This window comes from Crocodylus porosus, unplaced genomic scaffold (assembly GCF_001723895.1).
Source record: "Crocodylus porosus isolate Cpor-Errol unplaced genomic scaffold, CroPor_comp1, whole genome shotgun sequence".
NCBI classification, from domain to species: Eukaryota; Metazoa; Chordata; order Crocodylia; family Crocodylidae; genus Crocodylus; species Crocodylus porosus.
In genome coordinates, this window is record NW_017728907.1 from 55033680 (window position 1) to 55054733 (window position 21054).

The 21054-nt window shown below is 49.6% G+C and overlaps 1 protein-coding gene across 4 annotated transcripts in view; it reads right to left on the bottom strand.

The window, feature by feature from the left end:
- Positions 1–21048, bottom strand: part of SSBP3 (single stranded DNA binding protein 3) — a 133052-nt gene extending 112004 nt beyond the window's left edge. For all 4 annotated transcript variants that reach the window (XM_019531477.1, XM_019531476.1, XM_019531475.1 and 1 more), the window contains exons 1-4: positions 20906–21048; positions 20553–20625; positions 20301–20362; positions 17838–17922 (exon numbers count right to left, since the gene is read on the bottom strand). In XM_019531477.1, the coding sequence (XP_019387022.1) occupies positions 17838–17922; positions 20301–20362; positions 20553–20625; positions 20906–20961 (276 nt within the window). In that variant the 5' untranslated portion in view covers positions 20962–21048. The remainder of the gene's footprint in view (positions 1–17837; positions 17923–20300; positions 20363–20552; positions 20626–20905) is intronic.
- Positions 21049–21054: the final 6 nt, after the last annotated feature.

A 21054-nucleotide genomic window follows, 5' to 3' on the forward strand; every position in this document is an offset into this window, starting at 1 on the left:
CCCTCGGCATTGCTGCACACGGGGAGCGTAGCCAGGAGCTGCTTCACTCTGAATGGAGGAACTGGTGACTGAAGCCAGCCGAAGGCTTATTGAATAGCCCCATTTCCTCTCTCCATGCGCGATGGAGAAACGGAGAGACCCTCAGTACCCTTGAAGGAGGGGTAGGGCCCTTCACGCAAAGTCTTTAAGTGGGAGCTGGGGCCATATCTCAGCCTCTTGCTTCTTCCCCCACTCAAGGGATGAGGAAAGCCTTGTAGGAAGGAGGAGGGAGAAACTACTGACTTCTCTCCAGGCAACCCCACCTAGCAGGTGCTTGAGACAGCAGGTAGATGTGCTGGAGAGCCTGAAGGAGCCACGTCTGCCCACTCAACTGGAGGGGGAAAAAAAAAAAAAAGTCACCAAGAAGCAGAAGGAAATGGCAGAGCGGTCCACAGGACAAAGCCAGACTTTGGGACATGAATCAGGCTGGGGTGACTCCCACAATTCGAAGAGGCGGCTCCGTCAGCACCCTGCTCCGCCTCGTGCTCCCGGGGCCAGCCGTGGGGGCCACAACGGGGAGCCAGCTGGCAGGATCTACACTCCCACCGGAGCACGGCTTGGTGGGGTGGAAGCTGAGAAGAGGAAAGGAAACCCCCTTGCTTCCCCCGCTCCCGCACAGCAAAGAGGAGAGACTGCAATGACAAGTTTTACTTTCAGGCATGAATACATGCACCAGGAACATATGAATCACTTCCACACTCCCTCCCCAGCCCGCCAGTGATGAGCACGGAAGACGCAAGCACTGGGAAAGCAGTTGCACTAATAATGCCCAGGGCATCCATCACCTCCCTCACTGTTGGTATGAAGCAAGACACATGCTGCCGTGTTGCTGATTCCCATCAGTGACACTGGGCCTCGCTCAGGAAACACTGGAGGCACGTTACTGGCAGCATATACCCTACCGCTGCCAGGGTCAGGGGTTTTCCCTTTCTCTGTTAAATACTGGTTCCCCTAACCTAGTTACCCAGACTTCCCATTTGCATCAAACAGCTGCACCTGTCCCTGGCAGAGGTTTGTTCAGATCATGCCCCATTACCAGCACTGCAATCACCCTGCTCGAGGGCTGAGCCAGAATGAAGAGTACGATAAACCCGACATAAGATGTGCTTACAGATGTGGAAATAAAAGTCACCAAAAACCCCCCAGCGCTTTACTTCCAGCTCCGTGCACCCCCATACTGAGCACAGTGCATGTCCAGAATTGGAATCGTGTCAGTTTTGACCCAAATTCAATTGGCTATTAGATAAAAGTGTCAAAAAGCCCCACCGAAGCATGCGAGCTACACAGAGGCCAGGGAGCTGAGTCAACCGGACACGATTCCTCTTCCAGTAAAGCGCTGGTTCTGTTCCCCGGCGTCCGTCAGCATCCAAGGTGGCTATTGCCCCCTTAGGCAAGGCCTTTTGCCACCAGCTGGAAGAACAGATCTGCCCACGTGCAGAGGAGACGTTGCGTTAAGGGGGCAAGCAGTGCAAGGCAGGACACGGCTCCACCACCACGTTACCCCAGTGGGAGAGATGCTAACCAAACACACCAGAGCGCTCATTTGGTGGCCTCTACTGGCAGCCCCCATCAGCCATTCCTCCACGAGCCCACAAAGTCATTGCAAAAATCCTTCCCAGACAGGCAGGGGTGCTTTCACCTTTCTAAAGGAAAGAGAAAACTCAGTTTTTCCTTGAGCTCTAGCAGACATTTCCATGTAGGACGTGCCCTGCGTCTCATAGGGCAAGACGGTACAGCGCTGCTGACATGCCTAACCCCAGCTGGACCAGCTGTAGCATCTGCTGCCAAAGTGGCGCTTGGACAAACCAAGGAGACCAGGCTCAGACTAGCAGAGGGAATCACTGGAGGGCACAGGGAATGATCCCAATCAGCCCAAGCACTCGGGCAGAGACCTTAAGGTAATACACATCTGCCCCCGGGCTAGGGTGTCCACCCAGGAGAGGATGCGTTTTCACACTCTCCTCCGTTCTGCCCTATTTGGATGAATCTCCTTTCCCTGCTACTGTTTGAGCTTGGTCCAATTCATCTGTCCAAAACAACTGTTTGGCTAAACCGACCTGCAAAATTAAAAGCAGCAGTGGAAATAAGCCAGTGGTCTCTGCACCAGGACACCTTGGAGATCTTGCCTTACGGTAAACAGGCCAAAAATACTTCCACATGCCCAAGTGACAAACCTGGCAGAACTACAGCAGTCCCCACTGCATTGAGGCCTTTTGCTGTATAACAGCAGGTCCTCCAAACTCAGGGAGGTGGCACGTGCCTCATTTTGAAGGATGGAAAATAGAAAGGGCGAGATGAAATGACTTGCCAAAGACCACACCAGGGAAACTGTGACAGAGCCAGGACTGGAATCAAGGTCTTGGCTCCACGTACGCTCTCACGGATGACCCAGCCCCCCTGCCTAAAACTACCCATTCCCCTCACCCTCTCCCAAACAGCAATGCCACAGAGGTCTGGAACGGGCTGCTTGCAGGCTATTTCTAAATCACGCTAGCAGGAATTTTCACAGGTGGACCGCGCGGAGGACACCCAAATGGGAAACTTCACATCAAGTTTATTTGCTGCGGCCGTTCCAGGAACTCATGCGAACCGGGTAGCCACCAAGGGGTGGGAGGGGGGCAACATTCACCTTTCCGATAAGAAAAGCAAAGCTGAAAGCTGGGCATTGTTTTAAGAGCAAGTTAAGCGCTGCCACCTCTCCCTTCCTGCACTGCGCACACTAAGATGCTACCTTTATTTAGCTCTAAATAACCTGGGTCGGATGGTGCCTCTTGCCATGCCCCTTGCAACAAGGCAGGTTCCACGTGCCGCGGTAAGACAGAGCAGGCTGCAAGACATTCTCCGCTTTGCAAGCTCATTTGTATTTAAAAAATAATTCATTAGAGGTGCCAGCCCGGCCTTGTGAAGTTGAATAAAGTAAACTCAGGCGCAGAGACAACTTGGGGGGGGGGGTGAGAGCAGGAGGGAAAGGAAAAAACAAAAACAACAAAAACCAAAAAAACCCACCCTGTTCCAGGCAGCGGAGACAGGCAGCAAAAGCTCATTTTCACTACAGAAAGCAGCAGCATCCTGGGAAGATAAACGCTCAAGATCAAATATTTAAGGGTTTACACAGAAACATTTTTTTTTAAAAAATGTTAGCTTAAGACACAGCCAGAGGTCTTCCTTTGGACTTTATCTTGACACGACAGGCTGCAGAGTCACTGCCTTTCTAAGAGACATCAGGAGCTGCTAAAAACCCAGTCCCTTGGCAACCAGGCTGTCTCCCCAGCGGACCTCCCTCCTGCCCTCGTCGTAACAACAAAACCAGATGACAGCTCCAGTGCAGCGCCAGGCAGCGGCGTATGTCAGGAGGCTGGCATGAGTGAACTGCGTGGGCTGCAGCGCTGCAAACAGCCAGCACCCACCAGCAGAAGTGGCTGAGCACGTAAAATCTGCATCTTCTGTAGATTTCTTTGTACTCCCACTGCCTCCCTTCCCTTCCCCCACCTTAATCCCCAGGGCAACAATCAGTTATGCAAATAACGAGCCCTCCCCCACCTCGCTCCACACACTCGTCTAACTGCTCCGCATCTGCTCCGGGTCCTTTGCTCACAAGCCACAGTGTTTCTATTGTTCGGCCCATGCAAACTCTGTGCCACAAATGTTCCCTTTCTAAATCTTATGCATATTGATCGTCTCCATCTTTCCCCTTGCAAAAAAAAAAAAAAAAATAGGGGCACCTCTTTACATCCATACCCAGATGGATGCCATTTATGTTAGGAGGCGGAAAAAAAAAGAAAGAAATATCAGTGTTCTTTCTAACCACCATCGAGCCACCCACAAATTTACCCATCTTAAGTGCTGATTAGGAAGCGAGACGTGGGCCTCCTAAAGAAGGGATCCTTGACTTCTGTAAAGATTCAGTACCAGGCAGCAGCAGGGCGTTTGCATTTCAGATGCGCGCGGCGGACGGACCGCTGCGAAGTTCCAGCTTTGCAGAACCTAAATGGATTTGGTATCATGAGGAATGCCACCACCACCGCCACCCCATCTGCTTGCAACATCTTCATCTGCATGACAGAGACCTCAGCTGCAAGAAGGTTGCTAAACCAGCTTTTTTAATTCTAGCCTTCGGGCGGAAAGGTTTCTGAAGCAACTTTGGGCAACTCCATCTTAAGACAAGCAAGGTTCACTCCATACAGTGCCTCGCATCCCCACTTTTTCTTTTTTTTTTATCTATATCAAGATATATACAAGTGGGGGGCATTGTAGGTTGTTTATTGCAAGCCGCTCGGGTATTTTGGATAGGGCAGGATATATCTCTTTAAAAAAAAAATTCTGTTTTTTCAAAGCGAGTCAAATATCCAGCTTGGGGTCAAAGCTGCTGGAAACCTGTACACTTGCAACTGTTTGCAGGAAAATGCATCGACCCAAGATTCATCATACCGAGAGAGGTGTTTTGCTTTTAAAAGCCACAATACTACTATTCACAAACTGAAATGCAAATGGAAGCATCAGATCTGAGAAGGCAAAGCCCGAAAAGCTGCCTGGCAAGCCTGTGCACTTGACTATTCCCCTTTAAGCAAACAGTATACAGATGTAGATTCCTTAACCTGTGTCCAGCCGGCATCATCAATATGCCAAAGAGAAATTTACAGATATAAAAAACTGAAGACTTATAGTGTCAATAACCTCAATTTGTACTACAGCTTCCATCACTGCCTCTACCAGGCAAGGCGGTCTCTGCTCTCGAAAGGCGAAGCCCAAGCAGATAAAGCGGAGACAGAAATCAACTTTTAAAAACCATCTGTCTTTTCATGGCAATTTCCATGAATTAGGAAGAGCAACGAAGGAAAGCAGTCCTGCAGGTCGGAAGAGTGTTTGATGTCTCCATGCAAAGCATTACTCTCCTTGTCAACCGCGCCAGCCGTCCGCCCTGCCATGCTCCGGGATGGCGCTCTGTAAAGAGGGCGTCTCGTATTGCCAGTCTAAGCAGCGTCCACGCCTGCTGCTTATGTGGGACGTTTAAGGCTCCAGCCAATGCCTGGGTTGTCCCTGCCCTTATTAGCAGTGTCCTCTGCCACACCATCCACACAGCCCTAGTAGGGGAAGGAAACTCAAGGACCCTGGCCCCTGAAGAAGGGGTCTACATGATCCTCTAGCTCCCCAAACCATCGCAGCCCTCAGCTGCATGGGGGGTAAGAGGCGTGTTAAGCGAGACTTGCAAAGTTGACGTGTCACTTTGGTGTCCTCTATAAGTGACACCCTTGCAGGGGTGGAAAAGCACTGGGCACAGACGGCACTGCAGGCTGCCAACCGAAGCCTTTGGTTAGCCGACTTCCCTTCCCGAATCCCTGGCACAGGGGGCTGGACAGCTTGGGAGAGGAAGGCAAGACGGGGACAAAAGGCTTCAAGACGGTGTTGCGGCCACATGGCACGAGGCGGCCTCGTTTCCTGCACACCAGGCCAATGCTACTTTGAAGACGACGAGAGGTTTGGCTGCAGATGCATGCCCCCTCCCACCGAGGCCAGGATCCCGCGTCACCACGCCGCAGCGCACGGACTCGGCGCGGATGCCGGTGGCAGAGCTCTGGGAGAGGGACCCCCCCATCCGCAACACAAGTGCAAGGCTTGGTGTTTACTGGGAGAAGGGACTTTTCCTTTCCAAGAGGGGGCAGGGCCTGCGGGGCATGCCTTCCGCTGCCGAGGGGGGAGAGGAAGGAACCGTTTCCTTCGCGGCCCCCGAAGCCACACGCAGCACAGGCTTGGGCAGGGCTGCGATGATGCAAGGCGCGCAGCTCCTGCCCGGCGCGGGGGCCCAGCGCGCGCTCGCACCGTGCAAAGCCTCCGTTCTGCTCCACGTGCTCTGCCCCGGCCCCGGCTCCTCCTGCAGGGCATCCTTGAACTTTCTGGGCAAAACAAGACAAGTGTTTTTAAGCCAGCCGGTGGCCTGTGGGCGAAGCAGGGGCGCGCCTCGCTCCTCCCATCCTGCTGTGTCAGGGCTCAGAGCTGGAAGCCTGCTACAAACCTCCCTATCATCGAGTCACCAGGGTACAACACATCACCCCTCCCCCACGGCCAGCACTAAACCAAGAGTATTTTCGGTTTAAAGAGACAGCAACACTCCCTTCCCCAGCCTGGTTTTGGGTGGGCGTTTGGAGTCAGGTTTTTTCCCCCCCCGCACTCCCCAAACAACATTTGTTTATCTCCCTTCCTACCCTCCGCCCTCCTTCCCCCGGCACCCGGCTCTCTCGTAGCCTTTCACCACGACACGCTCCCAAAAAAATGAGGAAAGGTCCTTGCCAGCAAACGCCAAGTTAATGATCTCCAAAATTGTTTTTGGATCGGAACCAGTGACTTTGCAACTGATGCGATTACAGCTTCAGTCCTATTAAAAGCCACGCTCTGACCCACAATTTACTGCTCATTTAAATCATGTCAGATTACAATAAACATATATGTCTGTTTACCCAGAGCCCGGCGAGCTCCTTTCGATGCCAACTCCTGACAACCGCAGCCAGCCAGCGACAGATGTGAGCTGAATTTTCCCCAGGTACGGTGGCTGTAGTGACGGGCTAGAGCTGACTCACGGAAAAGGATAGGACTCACCTTCGGGTTTACCCGTCTTGCTTGAAAAGCTACATCTGGAGGAGAGCCCGCTGGAAGGGGCAGATGGAAAACAGAGGCAGGGTTTGGAGGCAACTAGTTCTTCCAGTTTTCAAGCGGGTTACTTTCAACATGCCCCACAAACACTGCGAAAGGCAGGCTCGCACAGTGCTACCTCCTAAGGTTCGGGGACTGTTTTTAACATAGGATTTTTTTGGTGGGGGGATAATGTTCCACGTTGTCCACTGGCAGAAAGGAAGTTTCCCTTAAAAAACAAGACTGGGAACAGCTTGATTGAAGCACGTTAAGCTAAAAGAATGACCCAGGCCACGTTACGCCAGACAACGCCTGGCGAATCGCTGCCCGAATGGCCCGCCACCTCTAATGCAAGCTTCCCTGCAAGCCAAGTGGGGCTTATTCATTTTGCATTCACTGCCCCATAATTTTGGAACCAGAGGAAGAAAAATCAGCGATGTGCTTTCTTGACCCACTGCTCGCCTTTCATTTGTTTTCCATTCGGCGTTATAGTCGCTTTGGATTCTGCTGTAATTGGCTGAAAAAGTCACCGGGGCTAGCAACACATTCGAAGTCTACCCTTAAAAGAAAAAAAAAAAAACCCAACAAAAAAACCCAACCCCACAAGCTCGGCTTCGTGGCTCCTGCTAAACAGCAGGAAGCATTACAGCAAAATGAACTGTGGATCGGCTGTTGTTCTCGGGAGATGAAACCTCAGAAAGCTGGCCAACCGCACAGTGCATCCAAAGCAGTTTGTCAGGCATTCGCACTAATAGCCCGGGCATTTGATGTTGTTTAGTTGCACAAGAGCGTGAGGTGCTGGGGCAGGCGACAGCCATTCGCACGCAGCTGGAATACAGTTAACTGGATGAACCAGTTTCAGCATTATACTGCTCTCCTCTCCAATGCTTTAATCCCGTACGTTTATATGGCTCTTTACAGAACAAAGCTAACAGCGACCACCTCTAAAGCCCCCACCCGTAAGCGAGGATTTTGCCATTTAATTTATCTATGCAGAGATTACTTTTTATTTGGTCTTTGGACCCGTTGCAGACGCAGCGAACAAACACAGGTAGCATCCAATATATAGAGACATATCTCCATGTGTATGTGCTACACACACACACACACATATTATATATATATATATATATATATATACACACACATACACACACATACACATACGCTTTGCGGGATCAGCTTGCGACTGTTTTCAATAGATCAAGAGATTGTTTTAAAAAGAGAAAATACATAACAAAAGGTAGGAGAAAATCCAAGTTTCCTAGGTAAGGAAGGAAATGATCAGAACAGGAAAGCCATGCTCATACCCATACACACTGTACTGACCTAACAGTCTCCCACTGCTGACCAAAGACACAGGCACACGCTTTACCCAAGTTTTGCTCCCTTGGACCCAGCCTCCCCCTCTTTGCTGCCTGCTTTGCCCGGTGGACTTGGTTCAAAGAGCCCTCTTGGCTCCCTGGCGACAGGAGATGTCCCCCTGGCCTCGTCTGCGAAGCGTACATGCACCCCTCTGCTTCGTTTTCTTTGTTCCTCTGAAAGGACCACAAAAAGGAAATGAATGAAGGTTTACAAGCTTTGTATTCACCCGGAGCTACAAATCTGTCAGTGTCTGGGCCCCGAGAACCACCTCCCCGCCCCTCCCCCCGGCAAACTTTGGCAGAGGAAAGAGGGCGTATGCGTGTGTGCGAGGGCGTGCGCGTGGGTTGGGGGGGACGGTCGCAGGGGCACAGGCACGGAGGAGAGGGGTCTCCACTCCACGTGGCTGTGGCATCCTGCGCGAACAATGGGAATCCGCATCGCAAACAGCCTCTTCTGCGCCTGGCAAAATGGTTCCTAGCCCTCCATGCAGACCTCCGTGCACCTATTCCCGACTAGATGGCTGCTTTGCTGGCCCAATGCCTCAAATCGGTGATCAAAGCCAACCCAGCGAAGAAGCATGTGTGTGGTTGGAAGGGCTGCTGGGGGAAGAGGGGGGTGGAAATGACTCACTTGTGTCGCGGACATCCCAGCACTACGCATCTGCCGGTTCAAATGGCCTTTAAGCAGGGGAGGAGATAAAGAATTGAAGCGAGTCGCTTCCCCCCACCCCTCCTTCCCAGCTCAAAAGCCGACACAGATTACATGCGATCTCAGCAGGCAAGAACACAGGGAGGAACAGAGCCAAGCACGGCTCTGCCGGAGCAGTGTGACCATTTTGCAGGGAAGTGCGGTGCGAAACACCCACAGATCCTCAGGGTGGCATTATTCCCGATACAACGGCCTCTTGCCCCCCTCCAAAGCAACAGCAGCATCGGGCAAACAAACCAGCATTTGACTGGAGCCTTGTGTCTGCTACCAGAGCACAGGGCATGTTTGGCTCTAGCTGTGGACACAGTCGCGGAGACATCCAACTTCCCAGCAGCAAGCTCTTTCAAGCAGGTGAAAATCCACATCCGATGCAAACTGCACAGTCCCCCGGTTCCAGTACAAAAGCCCACTTGCCTATTACCAGGCAACTGTTGCCCCCCCATCCATTTTAGAAAGCTAATTTTTGCACTGAAAGAAAAATTGGTTTTTAATATAAAACTCTCCCTGTTCGCCCACAGCCAGCGCCCTCCAACTGAAATCCCTTCCGGATTTGAACAAGAGAAACTTTGCGTCTTCGCGCCATTTGTTGACATAAAATAAATTTTGCTGCCTGCCTTTACCCAGGCACTCAGAATTAGAGGGGGGAAAAACGTCTGTTTCCATTTGAAACTGTCAAAATTAGCATTCAGTAATTAAAAATCACACCCTTTCTCTTAATAACCTAACCAGCATGATACAATCAGGTTGTGCCAACTCTTTAATCTAATTGACTAATTACAGATTTTAATTTAGTCAGTTACTGAACAACTGTTGACAATTTGTTTTCATTAGGGACAGAACAGGATAAATATTTAGGCTCCCCAATCACAAAGACTACAGCGTCAGTGCAGCGCTGTGACCTCAAGTTTGATGCTCTCAGTTTTTCCATCAATATCAACTAAATGAAGGTATGACTTATTAAAAAAAAAAAAAAAAAGCCACACGTTCTTTCAGCTTCTGTGCAACTACAGCACTGAGCACGGTATCATTCGAGAGACCAAAAAAAAAAAAAATGATGCTATCATTGACAGTTGCTGGAGACAATGCTAAAACACGGCATGAATTAGTACTGAGAGATTAAATGAAGTGGTATTTTAACGGCGCAGTTTCACTTTTCAGCAGCAGATACAGAGATCAGCTGTCCGGTCAAGTTTATTAGCCTGGGCTCATTAAAAATAATATATATCTATATATATCAAAATCAGTTTTATATAGAAAAGAACTGTGGGGGTGGTGGGGGGAAGCAACTCTGTACTATATAATATATATAACAGAGTTGCTTCCCCCCACCCCTCCTACAATTCTTTTATATATATAAAACTGATTTTGGGTTTTTTTAATAGTTTCTCCCAGACCTAAAAGTTACCCAAGTAGTCTTCTTTAGAAACTATCCTCAAAGCTTCTCTGGGCACAAAGTTTGTCCTTACCAAAGAGAACCTCCTTTCCCCACAGAATCTCTATTAAAAAAAAAAAAGAAGAAACGGTGGACACATGGGCAGAGGACTATTAAATATATATTTATCTATCTATCTGCATGTTGCTAGGGAGGGGGAAATTCTGCACTTTTTAGCCGTTTGGAAATTTTGCAGATGTACTTGGAGAGCTGCCAAGCCTGGAGGAAATTCCTCTGGTTACCTATTGGGAAACTCTGTCTCTCCCGAGCAGATCAGGATATGCCACACTGAGGGAAGAGGCGTATTTCTCACCAGGGAAGTTTAATCGTGTCTGAGCAAGCGTGCCCCTGTAGCAAAGCCGTGGGGATCTTTCGGAAGAGAAGTTCCCTGGCAATCCCTTCATTTCCCTCGTTCAGAGGGAAAAGGCCAGAACTTGTTTTTGGGGAGGGTGGGGGTTCCACTGATTGCCCAAGGAACAGGTTTTGTTCTCTGGCCTTGGCAGAACCTGCATGGTAGCACCACCGCTGACGCTGGGCACTTGCTGAACCTGTGCTGCATAACATTTGCTAGGTAGCCACAGACATGCTCCCCATGGCTTCTAACTAATGACACTGAATTCCCTGGAGAAAAAGCTCCGTTACACACTGGAGCATGGGCTGAACACATGCACCCCTGCCCTCGCACAGATGCCAGCTGGGTCACAAAGGCCCTACGCTGTTTATAGTCAAAAGACAGTACTCCTTCAAGGGCATGGCAGCCTGAATAAGTTACTGTAAGGTAAACTGGAGTGTGAACTAGATAACCTCCCGAGGTCCCTTCCAACCCTAATTTTTTCTAATTCTACCTTGCAGCAAATAGCTACTTTGAAGTACCAGTCCATGTGCTTGCTCTTATCCTAAGGTAAATGCAGGGGAGCTTAGCCCACTGTGTTGTAAGCTACTGAGACACTTATCACAGGGTAAGAGCACACTATAAATTCACACTCTCCCCCTTATCTGGTGGTAACTTGTTCATGAGCCTGTAGCCTAAGTGAAGTGGCAGCAGTGAGCTCTGACTCTGGCATGAAATATCCAAATGACTGGGAAGTTATAGGAGGCCGTGGATTAAACAGAAGCCAAGAACAACAGCTCGATTTGGCTTGCTTCTAGGAGCAAACTCAGTGACAGAAATACACGTGCTGACTGTCTCAATACTGAAATACAGGAGGAGTCACAACAGGCAGAACAACTTGCATGTATATTAGTGGCTAAGAGGTGATATGGTCTCAGCTAGTACCGCACAATGCCCACCAACACCACGACTTTGCACCTCCTGAAGGCATCGCTACTTCACACTCCTCCAGCACAGGATTTTCTGCCTTCTGTTGCATGCTGCTAATGGGCACAGATGTGGGCTACCAGCCATAACTGGGCCCAAAACTCTGGAGGCCATGACAAAACTGCACTGGATAAAACATCAGAGCAAGAGTTTGGACCAATGGTTAAAACAAAGCTTCAAGGCAGCAGGATGGCCCCGTACAGACAGCCAACAGTGATCTAAAAGACTCCCAACACAAGGGCACTATTAAGCCACACTTAAAATTGTGCGAATTATCAGGCTGGCGGCAGCAAGGCAAAAGTGAGCCGAGATGATTATTGGAGCAAACATGCAACAGTCATGGACAATCCCGCTAAAGATATGCTGTGGCCAGTCCGTCCCTGAGAAAGCAATACCTCCTGCCGGGTGGCACTTGCAGAAGATACAACTGTTGATCTGAGGAACTGGCTTGGCTGTCTGGGTTCAAAAAGGCACAGTATCGGGATCACACCCTTGCCCTGTGGCCATGGGGGGAGTGCATCTAAAATACATATAAGCCAGGATGACGGTCCACTGTAGGAGCTCAAACTCGCCTCTCATTCCCTGCTAATTAAAACCAGTATACTGACTCCAAACCATTTACACTTTTTAAAAACAAAAGCATTCCCACCACAACTCCTGCATAAGGGGTTTCCAAAAGACACCCTTCATATTTTAATTCAAGGGGCAATTTTTAGGTAGTAAAGAAAAGGAAGACAGAAGGGAGGAACTGGATTGTTAGATATTAGAAGCAGGCTAGTTATTTTTGCTGAACCAGCTGTACCATCTCTTCCAGGACTAATCACAGCCTGTCTTGCACTGACCATCCATCCTTTAGCAAAGCATTTTTCAAGACGGGGGGAAAAAACTGGACAGGAGGAGCTAGACTGATAAATGATTTTAAAACTATAAAAGCTATTTAAGAAAGTAAAGCCTTATTTCTAAATGCAAGCACAGATTGTATAATAATTTAGTATCTGCCCCACAATATACCACTTGACCGGGACAGACCTCTTTCTGCCATTTACATATGCATGCATTTTGGAGGGGAGAAACTTGCAGCCAAGGGGATTCAGGTTGCTCTCGACACCTGTCCCCCTCAAGTTCCACTCGAAGTAGGCTGTGCAGACAGAATAATGCCACAAAAAGTATGTAGCGACAGTCAACTAGATTTAAGTTCATTTTGTGTAGCTGGAGGCCAAAATCGACTAAAGTGGTTCTGGTGATCAAGTTTTCTGCAATTCCCCATTCTACGTATTAGCTATTTGACAGAAATTCACTGTGGTATTTAAACTGGCAGTCATCACAGCTAACTCAAATTGTATTGGCTTTCACAATGTTGAAATGCTGAACTGCAACCATCAATCGGCCAATTCTGAGATAACGTGGTGGTTGAAATTCCCTGTCATGCTGTACAATCCCTTTGTAGCTCACCAGCTCAGAAGATGCACAATGAAACCTGCAACAAGAGCGTCTGGCAACACAGCCACACTGTAATACGAGTGTGCTTACAGAGGGGCTTTGACTAGAAGCAAGATAAAGACAACCGTGCCAACAGCAGTAGCCTCCAGAGAGAGTATAACATTTTCTATTGGAAAGGCACATAAAAATACTGAAACTGGAGACAGATTTGGGAGGGTTCCTCACCCCTCTGATATTTCCATGATTCCACACAACTGAAGCAAAGACTTAACCAACAAACAAATTTTAAAAATGTCCAATTTTGATCGGATTCTCCCTGTGTAGGACATTCAGAAATAAAGCAAATCAACAGTTTAGGATCAGCACAATGTTAGTAAAAGGGGAAAATTAAAAAAAACAAAAAACCACAACCAAAGACTCCAAACAGCTCAACTGGAAATCAAGGCATGTGGCTTCCAACCAACTTGTATGCTTTTGACTTTTGGATCACCTGTTTCTACACATGTGGTAGAAAGGCTGACTAACCTACAAGTAAGTGCAGAGTTAACAGAGTTTCACGCACACTGGGAATATGCGGCATTTGCGCAAAATAAGAGCCCTCCTTTTTAGCTGCTGCTCTGCAGCTAACAGGTGTTATACACACAGCCGCACCGAAGCAAAGGCAGCTTGGCGAAGGAGCGAAGAGATCAGACTCTGAGTAGCACGTTGCATTTCCCAAGGATGGAAGGGCTTGCATGAAATCAAGCAGCCATCAAAAAAGTCACGAAACACCCGGAGTGAAGTGTGACTTTTTTTTTTTTTTTTTTTTTAAATATTAAAATCTGAATGGGGAAATTGGTAATTTGTCCTGCTGCTACTATTAGTTTTCATATAGTTATACTGGGAAATGAAATGGAAATGACACAGCATGCAAATCCCGCTGTTAACACTCTGCTAATGAAGCACGTGGCTCTTACTTCTAAAGCATGAGCTTCCTAAGCCAGGCGATGTAGAGAGCAGGACCTCCTCCTGCCTCCAAGTGACCACACCTCTGCCATTAACAATGGGAAAAGGCAAGCAAAAGACACTTGCCAACATGGTGTTAGGGCAAGTCTTCAGGCACATCCAGGCCTGGCACTTTTACAGCGCTCTGTTGCACAAGGTAGAAGGTTTACAGCATCCCACCATTGTATATTTATAGTGGTGTAGTAAATACAGAGTCTGTGGGTGTTATGCATGGCAAACATAGGCCACCTCCAAAAAGTCGTACTCCGTAATGGATGAAATTTAAATATGATGTTCTACAAGCCTGCGCCAAGCCCTAGAATAGGTTATTTTTTTTTTACCACATCCAACATACAAAATCAGTCATCTGTCTACTCAGTTTGTGATTTGCATAGGCACTACTCATTTTTTTTCCCCCTTCTCAGTCTGCGTAGCAAATAAACAGAAATAGCAAACATGCTTTCCCAGCCCAGTACGTTTGTCCTGGAGTCCACATTATTTACACCTCGTGGTGTGCCGTTCCTGCTCTCAGCCAAGCACCGTTTGGGAGTCTGCATGATTCACTGGAAGCGCAGAGCAGCTACCATGTAAAGTGTGCAGCAGAAGCGGTCCCAGCACCTTCCAGCCCGAAGGGCAGAAGGCAAAGGATCAAATTCCAGCTGGATCTACTGAGCAACCACTGGACCCTAGATCCCAGAATGGCAAGATCTGCAGATCCTTTAACATGCATTTTCACTACCTTGTTCAACTCCAGCAACAGGTGCTCTGCTTAAACACGGTAACTTAAAAACTCGGGATACACCGAGTAAGTATTTTAAAGACTGTGATGTACTTTAGGAACCACAATAGAATGAATTACCTGCGCCGCTCTCACCCCCAACTCGCACGTGCAAACAACAGCCCCTGACTCCTTGTTCTTGCATGTGTTACACAAGCAGAGATAGGCACCAACTTCCCCCTAGAGCAGAAATTCAGTGACAGAGGTGCGCCAACAGTAGATAGGTCTGGTGCAGTGATTTAAGAAGAATCTGGCATCATAGCCCCAGATCTGTGCTATGCGTGTTTGGATTTGAAACACATGCATGCACACATGAACCATGGGCCGTGGACATGGCCCTCAAAGAAACAAGCTCCTATTCACACAAAAAAGTTTATCATACAGTTCCTTTCTTTGGTCAATATTTAAGCTTTATATAGGTAGATTACGCACCCCGGAAAGTACACTACCTACTCCTGCTGTGAAAACACTGATTCTTTGGGGGAGGAGGGGGAAAGAAATCCCTAAGCATCTACAATATGCAGCATTACGGAGAAGAAATATAAATCGACCATTTAAAGCCCAAAACAGGACAATTGCAATAAAACAGTGAAAGCGAAGAGATGAAGAAGGAGGGAGGGCAAAGATGGAAAATCTCCTTATGAGTCTTTATAATAAAAGCTAAAAAGGTAAACTAAAAAGGGCTGTTATGAAACTGTATTACACTGAGAATTAAAAAAAAAACAAAAAACAATCAGGATTGTGTCTATTTACTATAAGCTTAAAGCAACATGTATTAAAGAAGTTTATGCGAATCATCTAATGCACTCAGGCCTATTGTTAGAATTATTACCAAGCTAAAAAAGATTAATTTCTCTAAATACACTAAATCCTCAGACATTATTATAAGGCTGCTGCTAATGTAGCATTACCGTATCTTGGCGGCTGGTGCTATCCCGCAGACCTTCTCTCTTTGCATCCAAGATCTAACCCCCTCCAACAAAAAAAAAAAAAGCAACCCAAACAAGACAGACATTTTGGGTTTGGTGTTCCAAGTTGGGCAGCTTTAAAGTACTTTGGAAATCCAGAATGACTAAGAGGTGCTTCCAGAGTAGCTGTGTCCACCAGGGTTTTAAGCTCAGGGAAAAAACGTCCCTAACATGGGGACCAAAGTCGAATTTACCCTTTAAAAAGGCAATACATAAGTGACAGTATGACACAAACAGAACCAAGATTCAGTGGCATCTGGGGCATACTAAGCTACCCGCTTCTGGTCAGGCAGCCTCAAGACTAAACTCCACCACAAGTGACCTTTAGGGGAGCAAAGAACCACACTGGAAAGACAGACCCAAGCCACCAGAAGAGTCTCTAACCATCTCCCCCCTGTACCGCTTCAGCAGCTCTCAACTGGGTCACATTAAGGTAGAGCATCTATGAGAACATCTCTTTGCCAATCCTTTTTGAAGACATGGCCTCGCCCGGCTTTGGCACATCTACAAGCAAATATTTGCAAGCTGCACTTCACTATTTATAACCCACAAACACTCTGGGATTTTGTCATTCCTACAACAAATGCCCCACCGCAAGATGGGCAAGGAGTGGCGTGAAGGTCTGTAGCGAGGCTGGAGCTCACCCATGCACCAAAGATGAGCTCTTGCATGGGCAACAGGTATGCACCCAAACCGGCAGGAAATCGCAAGAGCAAGAAGGGGAAACAGCTCTATGCTGTTTTTGACCAGCAGTGCCATTCATCGGAAGAAGGCTGCCCATGCTACTGCTAACGCGTTTGACAATATTCCCCCAGCCTGCACCAACATCGCCTGGCAACCCCCCTCTGCCACTGTCCTAATCACTCATGCTGAAGTGTATGGGAACGTTACAGCCTTAATTGAGTGCGTTCACTCGGAAAGGAGCAGCCCGCACGCTTTCTTCTGCGGTTGCACCCTTTGCTGTCCTGGCAGAATTCAGAGCGCAGACAGTTAAAAGTGGCCTGATAAATGGGGATGCTCATTAGTAAACCCTGCTGTAAGGGCCACAGGATGCCCAATAAAAACCAAAGCGACAACAAGGTTATCTGGCTGCTACAGGCAAGAGGGTGCACCAGTGGGACAAGAGCAAAAATACCAAATCTCTTCATATCAATTCACTTCAAGTCCCCCCGTGCCGACAACCCACTGCCCACGGGTCACAGCAGAGCTGAGCAAGTTGTAAAACGCATCTATTTACTTGCAAGCCTACACAACAGCCAGCCTGGCCTGGGGAGATGTCCCCACTGACAGGTTCAGGTTACTGCAAAGCCCCGTGCCTCATCTCCAAGGCTTCTCGTCACATGGTCGCTTTGGATGTGGTCTCCTTTGTCCTGCAAACAAAAACCAACTGCAGAGAGCCTCTTGACCTGGGGCTCATGTACCTTCCTTTGCAGGTACGCCACAGCCACCCAGGCACGCTGGAAAAGTACCACAGCCAATCCAAGCCTCCAAAATCTAGCCCATCCAATCAGCCACCAACGTCAGGCTCAGACACAGCAACGTCCACATCATTTCTAAACCATCTTTTCCAGCTCTTTCACAGCCATTAAGAAATAGACCTTTAACCAAAAAGGGCTTGGTTTTTTTAAAAAAAAGGAAAAAAAGAGAGAGAGAAAGAGACTGCAATGCAGTCTTAATGTAATGAAGTACCTTTATATTGATATTTTTGAGACACGAATACTGGCTAGCCAGAGCAAGCATCTAAGTGCACGCTGTCTCCAATGAACACTTAGATTTTTCCTGGGCTGGAGACCCAACATTTTGAAGAATTTCCCCCTGTTCGCGTTCAGACACTGAGCGCACACACTTGTGCGACGAAGTTTGTAAATGAGGTCTGTCCTCAGTGTGGAAAACATCATCACTGCTCCCCACAGCACCGCTATCGCAGGGCTTCTGTTGTCCACAGCTCGGCAAAACGACTTAATTCCACCAAGGGTCTGAATATGCCCTTAAGTACTTAAGATAAGTATCTGAAGTCATTTACATAATTGCAACATTATGAAATACTCTTCAACCCAGTCAGAACACTGCTGGTTAAAAAAAAAAGCTGTCACCAGTTGGCTACACGCTTGCTTTCAGCGCTGAAGAAGTTTGATCTCTCCAACCCTGCAATTAGCACAAGGATTAAAAATTGTTACTCACATAATCATGAAAGGCTTTTGCTTCACTTGAATGTTCACAAGTATCTCGCCTTTCAGGAGCTGCACAGTAAAGGTCCCAAAATACGCTGCATGGCAGGGAAAAGAAAAAACAACAAAACAGGATCCAGTTACTAATTATGACTTGCATAAGTAACAGCACATGTACAATACCATAGTACAAACTTAGCTGACAGCTCGCTCAAGGTGAGCGGCTTTCCACCTCATTTGGCGTGTGGTTAAGGAGTGAATTTAAGGTCCGTCAAGACCACGTATCCAATTTTATCACCCTTTAAACCTTCTAGTAACAACTCCAACAAAGAGATCTCGAGCCAGGTAATTTTAAGAGCCGAAGGGACCTTTTAAACACGTAGGTGACAATTACAGCGAGCTGACAATCTGCTGGATGGGAAGAAGTAACTCAGGGACTTCTAAAACTTCAGTGGAAGGGCTTATCAGCCCTGTCACCCTCCGATGTCTTTCCCTCAACTCCCAAACTGTCTAAATCAACCAAGAAAAAAAGCTGGCCAGCAGGCAGCTATTTCAGCTCTAGGCTCCAGGAGCACGCATCTCTACTCCTCTTAGTATTCAAACTTTGGGAGATCCCTCTGCAAGACTTCCACGGGGCGTTTCAACTTCTACCGCTCATCAGCTGAACCCGAGCATGCTGCAACAACCCGAAGAGCTCCCTTACCGGAAGGGCAAGCCCGCTCCAGAAATGTCACCACAAACTCTTCTCGTGTGAACTACGCGTGCACCCATCCGCGCAAGACTTCCAGCCGTCGCCTAAACCTCTCAGAAGATGGCCCCTCGGACTGCTCCCTCCAAGGCAGAGCATTAGCCACCACAGCATGAAGGTGCTGACTCACTGTTTCCTGCAGACTCATTGTTCTGCCCAGCACTAGTTGCATGGCAGCGTGCCACGCTGCCAGGTGACAGACTAGTGCCAGGTCCACACTGAATACACTCCCCCAGCTGAGCAACGCTGGATTTTGCACCAACAAAACGCGCCCGGTGCGGAGCGTGGCCGCACCAGCCAAACGTGCCTTACGTGGGACAGCAAAACAGGCTGCGCCGGTCAAAGCGCAGCGGTACCAGTAGCACCGTGTCTACACACACTTCACACCTCCGAACAGCCTGGCCAAGCTAGCAGCAGATGTTAGCAGCACAGACCTTGCCCGAAGAAGGCTGGATGATAATCCAGTGCACCTCAGTATACGTATGGCAGCAGGCAGAGTTCACTTTTGCAGGCTCTGAAATGGACCGCGGATCCTATCCAATAGCATGGGAAAAGGCTGGCTGGTTTGCTTCTCCTACTCTAAATGCAGAAGAAAACAAGCCTCAATCATGTTCCCCAAACTCCTACTACTACTTCTGAACTTCATTACCCAAACTGCAGGCTTCGACAGGAAGTCAGGCTGCCTCTGCGAGCGGCCTAAGTTCCCCCCTGCCCCCTCCCCACCACCGGTCCGATCTGGAGAGAGAGACCAGCCAGCACCCTAAGCTGCCCGAGCGCGCTGCGAGCATCCTGCATGAAGTTGACAAATGCAATTAGGAACTGGTTTTCTCAGTTCGCAAGCTGATAGCAACCGGCTGCAAGAGAGCTCGCAGTCTCAGCTGCTGGCAGACCTGAGGTGCCTGCACTGGCAGAACGGGTAGGCGTGTACACTTTGGTTTCCCTCCGCTTCAACAGCCTGACTCAAAACCATCTCGACCCAGGCACTATTGACTTCTTAAAAAGCCACAGCGCGCTCGCCGGCAAACGGCCAGCTCGCAAGCCTGGTGCAAACTTCAGCTAGAAGACTGGAAATCCACTCCCAGCACCTTCGGGTGCAGAATCAGAGAAACTTTGCTTTGTTCAAGGCAGATCCTCCAGGGTGGCAGGAAATGAGGGGACCCTCCAACCTGCACCCACTTTATTTATTTTTGGCAGAGGAGCTACTACAAAAAAGGACCGCTCCCGAGTTGGCACGAACACCACCCCCACCAGCTAGCACCGGATGGGAGATGGCACCCCCCCCACCCAGTAACCCGGAGGGGCCAAGTCATCCCGAATCACCGCTGAGGAAGTGAGAGCTCCCTGATGCCTCTGCTTCAGCTGGTGGGGAGGAACAAACAGCTCCTCCTCCCATACCTCGCCCGCTCCACCTGAGTAAGAGCAATACTGTGTGGAAGACGCAGGGTCCCCCCCCGCCCGCATCTTCCCGGGGGCCAAACAATTTCCACGCGTGCAAAAATAAATAAATAAATAAAATAAAATAAATTCCCGACAGCGGCAAACCCGCCGGTCGTGCGCGCATGCAGCACATGCAGAACGTCTCTTCCTTACCAGAGGAGGCAAGGATCAAAACTTTTACCCAGGACGATGTGTTCCCTCCCGGCTCTTCCCCGCCTCGCCCCATTTCTGCGCCCCCCCACCGCCCCCCGGTATTCTCGGAAGGTGAAGCGGACAGGGAAGGCCACTTACCACCACCAGGAATGTAGAAACCCGGGAGGCTCCCCTAGCGTGATGTTTTTTTCCCATCGGATCTGCGGAGGAGAAGGCGGGCAAACGGGTCAGGCGGCCCCGCGGAGCCCCCCGAACCGCCCGGGGGCTCCGAGGCCAACCGCAATAAATGGCAAAAGGTGATAAAAATTCAAAATGGAGGCCACCGTGCCTGCTTGGGAAAACAAAGGCCATCAGGCCCGGGGAGGGGGGCCCGCCGCCCGCCCCACTCACCTCCGACAGGAAGGTCTGTGCGGATTTCTGGGCTCCGACGTGCAGCAAGTACTCGTAGACGTACAAAGCCAACCTGCAAGAGCGCAGAGACACGGGGCAGGCGCCGCTGCGGCGGGGCGGGCGTCGGGACCCCTCGGAGAGGGGGCACCGCCACCCCCCGGGAAAGTTGCTGGGAGTTGAGCGGCCCCGGCCCGGCAGGGCAGCCCCCCCCCGCCCCAAGTGCCCCCACCCGGGGGTGCTGCGGGCCGGGCCCGGACAAAGCCAGGAGCGCGGACACACAAAAGGACGCCCCCCCTCCTCGCCCAGCCCCCGGGGCCCGGCCCCGCGGCGGCGCAGGGGCCGCGGGCACTTACTTCTCCCGAGCCTGCCCGTCCGACGGCACCGCCGAGCCTTTGCCTTTGGCGAACATGGTCCGCGGCGGGGAGGAGCAGCCGCAGCCGCCGCCGGCGGAGGAGGAGGACGAGGACGCGGAGAAGGAGGACGAGGAGGCGAAGGCGCCGCC